The 6493-nt window shown below is 33.7% G+C and overlaps 1 protein-coding gene across 1 annotated transcript in view; it reads right to left on the reverse strand.

Annotated features, from left to right (window-relative positions):
• Nucleotides 1-1102: 1102 nt before the first annotated feature.
• The window catches only part of LOC145247845 (polycystin-1-like protein 2), a 194003-nt gene continuing 188612 nt past the window's right edge, over nucleotides 1103-6493 (reverse strand). Inside the window, exon 13 of the mRNA XM_080109468.1 lies at nucleotides 1103-2713. Coding sequence (XP_079965594.1) covers nucleotides 1718-2713 — 996 coding nt within the window. The 3' untranslated portion in view covers nucleotides 1103-1717. The remainder of the gene's footprint in view (nucleotides 2714-6493) is intronic.

A 6493-nucleotide genomic window follows, 5' to 3' on the forward strand; every position in this document is an offset into this window, starting at 1 on the left:
GGGAATTTCACTCCTTTATTTTTGTTTTATAGACTCTTGTTAAAAATTACAAATATGTATGATAAGAGTTTTAATTATTTTGAATGTTATCTTTCTGAAATTCTACCGCATTATTTAAAAAGCAAAAACAAAAGTCTTGCAAAAGTTTAGAGTTATTTCCCTTGTTCCACTAGACTGTTTTCAAAATGGCATCGCTTGCCATACGATTTGATTTTCTTATTTAAATATGAAACTGCTAGACCAATTTATGTGATATTTTTGGTTTACAATACTTTCTCTCCGTCACAGGTATGTACATAATACAGAATTTTTAAAAATATTTATTTCTTTTTTGTCGTGAGGGTAAAGTCCTGGACAAGCACAAAAAAACAAAAAAAAAAATACAATGATTACACCATACTTTATATTTATAAATAAAACATAAAAATTGCATGTTTCAAAACCGATTATAAGTCGACATATTTAAAAAGAACGACTTTTATTCAATTAGACCATGTTTTACTAGAAACAACGAATGATCTCTTTTATCCTTTTTGAGGGCAGCTTCACTTCCGGTTTGGTTTTGACAACACTATTTCACCTAAATTAAATGGGAATTTTTATTTATAAGATCCACGTTCTTATTTAATTTATTTTTTCAATTTGGTTACTTTTCCCTTGTTTCATTTTACTGCAGTAAAAGTTCTCAGAAATCACTTTGCCATTTTGATTCATGTATCCTTATGTAGGAATGCATGTAGTTGTTTAATTTGGGTTTAAGCTCACTAATCTTAGAGTCGAATATAGATGACAGTCTAAATAGTTGAACAAAGGCGACTTCGAATTTAGAGTGAATTTCTTCAGTTTTAGTTATTGTACGAGAAATACAGAAGTTCAAACCATGCAAAAAGATGTTAAGTTCAAGAGGGAATAAACAAATGGAAGAAATATTGAGTCAGTTGTGAATAATATTAGAGTTCGTTGAACAGCTATATTATTTAAAAATTAAATGTTGCACATATTATCTGGATTCTTTGGACTACTGTTCTTATCTTGAGTGTCATTTTCACAACATTACCGTCGATGTAACCTCCGACCTTCTTCAGGTGTATCTTGTCGAACTCTGGAATGTTTCTGTCAAACTCAGGAATTTGGACAGAATTTCAAACAAAACCCTTTATTTACTTTACAGGTGTAGCATGCTTTCGTTCCATTGATCATGACTGAATACAGGTTCAAAGTAATTCGAAATTGTATTTTTCGGTGACCCACACTGAGACTTGAACCTTCAACCTTCAGGCAAATATCACTTTTTACAATTGATTTTTCCAAGTATTCTAACCACTGCGCCACAGGTCCTTACAAACAAAAGTGAGTTCGACAGAAACATTCCCGAGTTCGACAAGATAAACCTGAAGAAGGCTGGAGGTTACATTGCTCTAAACATTGTGAAAATGATACTCAAGATGAGAGCAGTAGTCCTAAGAATCCAAATAATTCAAATAAAAAATCCTCATCTCAAAAAATTCAGAAGCGTTAAATGTTGCAGTGTATTTTGTTTTATCTTTGTGAAATAATCCTAACCCGATGAGAATAGTAGTCCGAAGAATTCAAGTAATATATGTTAGAGTGGTTGTCGGTAATTTATCTATGGAAAAACGAAAATCGAACATAAATTTATGTAAAACTTGATTGAGTAAATCTATTATTATACTAAGTATGAGTCAATCAAAGTCTGTTAAAACTTTTCTAATACTATTTCATCTTTTCTGTTTTTCTTCTTGAGAGCTTTCGACTTATTAACCATCCTAAATGTCTTCAGTTGTTGCAGGAACAAATTCAGGATGCTCAGCTGAACTTTGTTCTTATTTTTGGAGGAAATGCTGTCTGTGAGAACGCTCTCAAACATTTTCAGGATAATAAATATCATAAAAAAGATCTGGCACACAAAATAAATCTTTCCAATGATCGGTGATACTTGGACCAATTCGTGGAAGTTGTTCTTTCCGAGGAGCAGCAACATGATGGTCATCAGAGAGGAGCCGTATGAATGATAGGGTCGCGTGGTGATGAAGCAGAGATTGCCGACCATTGTGAAGGCAAGGGCGTATATCATAAAGATGTAGAAAACCCCGACCAACTCGCTGGCGCAGCGTTTCATCACTACTGCTATCTGCGACATCCGCTGGCTGATTCCAAGAATACACGACACCCTGACAATGGTAAAGAAAATTTGGAACGCCAGGTTGTATGTAATCAGTTGATTCAATAAGACCAGGTAGTAGAAGTTAACAAATTTGCGTGGGTCTTCCCGAAACTGTTCCAAGACTGCCTCCGTCCCAAGATACTGCATTGTGTAGGCAACCGATACTGAACTGGTCGTGATCAAGGCACATAAGTCTATCAGGTTCCAGAAACTCTTGAAGAATCGGAGTCGTTCTTTTAACAGATTGTAGGCGTTTTTGATAATGAACATGAAAAAGCAGATGCCAAACGCCACGAGGCAGGCGATGGTGTAAGGGTCGAAGCTCGTGTAGGGTGTGATTACATTAATTTGGTAGTAAGGGATTGCTCCACCAGTCTCAGGGAATTCTACGAGGAATAGAAAATTGGCGAACTGGTTGGAATTTGCATTATAAAGAGTGAATTCCAGAAAGACACAACGGGTATTTCTGTCGATCCACATGGCACGGACCAGTTCATCTTGCATCTGCTTAGCAATATAATCATTCACCTACAAATAATAAAGAGAAATACAATTACAACAATATCATCATCTACTTTATAATAAAAACTAATATATATATATATATATATATATATATATATATATATATATATACGAACAAACACTTAATAAAACATGTTAAAAAACACTTTGAAAAAGAGTTAAAAACATATTTAATCTGAAAAGGAAACACTTGATAAGTGGATAGTCCTTAATCCGTGGAGTTTCAAAGAAATACTTTCCTTCTCATCAGAGGGTAGGAATTGGCAAAATGCAGGATCGGATTTTGCATGCAAAAGTATTTGATGAAACAACAAGTAAGTCAAAGATCTTATTTGATAACAAAAAAGTGAAGCAAAGGAAATATGGTGAAGAAAAAGGTGATTACACATGAATGGATAGTCTGGTGGAAGATAAATAATCCAGTAACAATAAAATCCAAATATATAACTTCAAGAAAGTTAACTGAATTTCCATTTGCACAAGTAAAATCCGAGGAAATCCTTTATTTTATATATATATATATATATATATATATATATATAAGTAAATTTTTGGTACAGCAAAATGGAAGGAGAAATTTCAGAGGAAACATAATTTAATTTAAATACCAAAAAAACAAGAAACGGGCAGATGAAATTATTAAAATATCCTTAAGGCCTTATCGTCTGACCCTCTAAGAGGAAACGTCAGAATGATAAATTAAAAACTAAGAAACGAATGAGGGAAGAAGGGAATTTGGTTTCAGTTGGAAGAACAGTGAAAAAAAAAAAAAAAAGAAAAAAAATATCTCACTGTTCAGGTGGTTTTAAATCAATAAATATCTCCAACTGATGTTTCAAAATCTTTTGTCTACACAGGCTAGGTCGAGAGTTGTTAATGACTAACGCCTCAATGATATTGAGATGATAGTTCGACCTCGCACTGTATAAAACAGAAAACCACCCATCGGAATATTGATCAGAACACCTATTTATACTCATCAGGTGATTACCAATGGCGGACTCATGAGCTTGGGAGTGCTCGGATGTTCTCGAAACCTGGTGTAGTCGAATATCCCGAGGGACATGTTGGGATATTCTCATTTCTAATCTTTGGGATGTTTTGCCAACGTAGTCAGCTCCACACTGACAAACAAATTTATAAACAACAGAATTCTTTTGAATGGTTGGCAAAACATCTTTACGAAAAGAAGAGAAAAAGGATCGAGTTGTGTAAACTACTCTGAGCATAGTAGCTGGAAAACAACGTTGAGTAGCAGAAGAAATCCTTTTAACAATATGAAGGCCAACAGGACCTAACCATGGTAATTTTAAATAAATGGGACAACGTGATGGACCAATACGTTTACCACCATTAAATGTAGTAATTTTACGTTCAATAGTAGATTTTATCATATTTATGGGATATCCATTGCTAAGAAAAATATTTGTGATTTCACCAAGTTCCTTATCAAGACGGTTTGGGGAACAAATCATAAGTGCACGATGCGTAAGAGCGCTAATGAGGTTTATTTTTCGTGACTGAGGGGCAAAGGAAAACCAATTAAGATAGAGCCCTGTAAATGTAGGTTTTCTATATACAGAGGTCTCAAACGTAGTACCAACTTTAGAAAATGTCGAGGAATGGGAGAGAGCCACTGTCCTCAACCTCCATAGTAAATTGTAACGATGGATGCAGGTTGCAAAGAAGACGAAGAAACTGTTCAGCTTCACTCCGTGAGGGAAAGCATGCAAAAGTATCATCAACGTAGCATGTATAGAATGCTGGCTTAGTAATTTTGGAAAATAATTCGTTTTCCAAAAATCCAACGAAAATGTTGGCTAGCGAAGGACCAAGAGGGCTACCCATAGATATCCCGTCAATTTGCCGGTACATAATGTTGTTGAAACTAAAGGAGACTGATTTAGTAGCAAGTTCCATCAGTTCAACGAAAATTCGTTCAGGAAATTGTGGAGGTTTTGAGGGGCCACGGTATAGATAGTCAGCACAAATACCAATGGTTTCATCCAAAGGTATATTAGTAAAAAGGCTATTAATGTCAAAGGAAGCCAAGAACTCGGTATTTTTAGATAAAGATAATTTTTGTATCTGAGACACGAATTGAAAAGAATCCGAGATACAATGGACCGAATAAAAAGAAAGCACAGGTTTAAGAAGATCAACCAACCATTTCCCAAGTTCGTGTTGTGCAGAACCCAACATAGATAGAATGGGTCGCAGAGGAATGTTAGGTTTATGAACCTTGGGTAAACCGTACATTCTAGGCCTTTGAGAGCCAATGGGTCGGATTCTATCATAAATCTCCTTAGAAATAAACCCGCTTTTATGAAGTTGAAGAAATCTTTTCTGGATTTTTATTTCCATACGAAAAGTGTCATCATGGCTTAAATCACCCAACCGGAGAAATTTATTTTTATCGTCCAAAATTTGTAACATTTTGGAGATATAATCCGCTTTGTTAAGTATAACAACACCCGATCCTTTATCCGGGCGAGAAAGATAAATGTCGGGATTAGACCTAATTAATTTTGTCGCTTCAAAATGATTTTTCTGTCAAACAAAATCACTAGATTTAGTATTTATGGCAGAAAACCTCCGACCTAATTCGCCCAACTGAATTTTAACACTAGTTAATTCATCAGTAGAGATAGGCGAATGGTGTTTTAATTGAGTATATAATAATTCAATTTCACTAAATATTGAAATTTTATCAACATAAGGGGGAGGAATGCAAAATTGTATGCCAGCAGATAAAACAAATTCTTCTGTATTGGACAAAACATGAGAAGAATAATTAAATATATGTTTATCCAAATTTGTTATAATTCCAAACTTCTTAGTAATTAAATTTTTTAAATATTTATCATAAGAAGAAGTACATTTATTACGGGTAAAATTATCGCCAATGGATAAAAACTAAATTCGTTTCTTAGTTTTTAATTTATCATTCTGACGTTTCCTCTTAGAGGGTCAGACGATAAGGCCTTAAGTATATTTTAATAATTTCACCTGCCCGTTTCTTGTTTTTTTGGTATTTAAATTAAATTATGTTTCCTCTGAAATTTCTCCTTCCATTTTGCTGTACCAAAAATTTACTTACATATTTTCGAGGTCGGTACAGCTCACAATTTATCAAAACGTTAAACAAAGTTATACGTATTAAAAATAAGTTAATCATTTTGAAGTGTAGGATGGAATTTCTTAAATCTTGCCGCCTAAATCATGTTGCTCCCGGTTATATCTGTCATCGTATTTCTAAAATTAAATGTAGAAATACATTGGCAGTTCAACGTGTTTTCCTACAAGATGAAATCCTATTTAATTCCGATACATATAATTCGTTACGTAGTAAACACCTATTACTTTGGGCCATGGTTTGGAAAGAACTATCTTTCTTTGATAAACTCCGTTTTTCCAACTTTTTATCCATTGGCGATAATTTTACCCGTAATAAATGTACTTCTTCTTATGATAAATATTTAAAAAATTTAATTACTAAGAAGTTTGGAATTATAACAAATTTGGATAAACATATATTTAATTATTCTTCTCATGTTTTGTCCAATACAGAAGAATTTGTTTTATCTGCTGGCATACAATTTTGCATTCCTCCCCCTTATGTTGATAAAATTTCAATATTTAGTGAAATTGAATTATTATATACTCAATTAAAACAACATTCGCCTATCTCTACTGATGAATTAACTAGTGTTAAAATTCAGTTAGGCGAATTAGGTCGGAGGTTTTCTGCCATAAATACTAAATCTAGTGATTTTGTTTGAC

The sequence above is a fragment of the Euprymna scolopes genome, chromosome 26 (genome assembly GCF_053919585.1).
Source record: "Euprymna scolopes isolate OS-2025 chromosome 26, ASM5391958v1, whole genome shotgun sequence".
NCBI lineage: Eukaryota > Metazoa > Mollusca > Cephalopoda > Sepiida > Sepiolidae > Euprymna > Euprymna scolopes.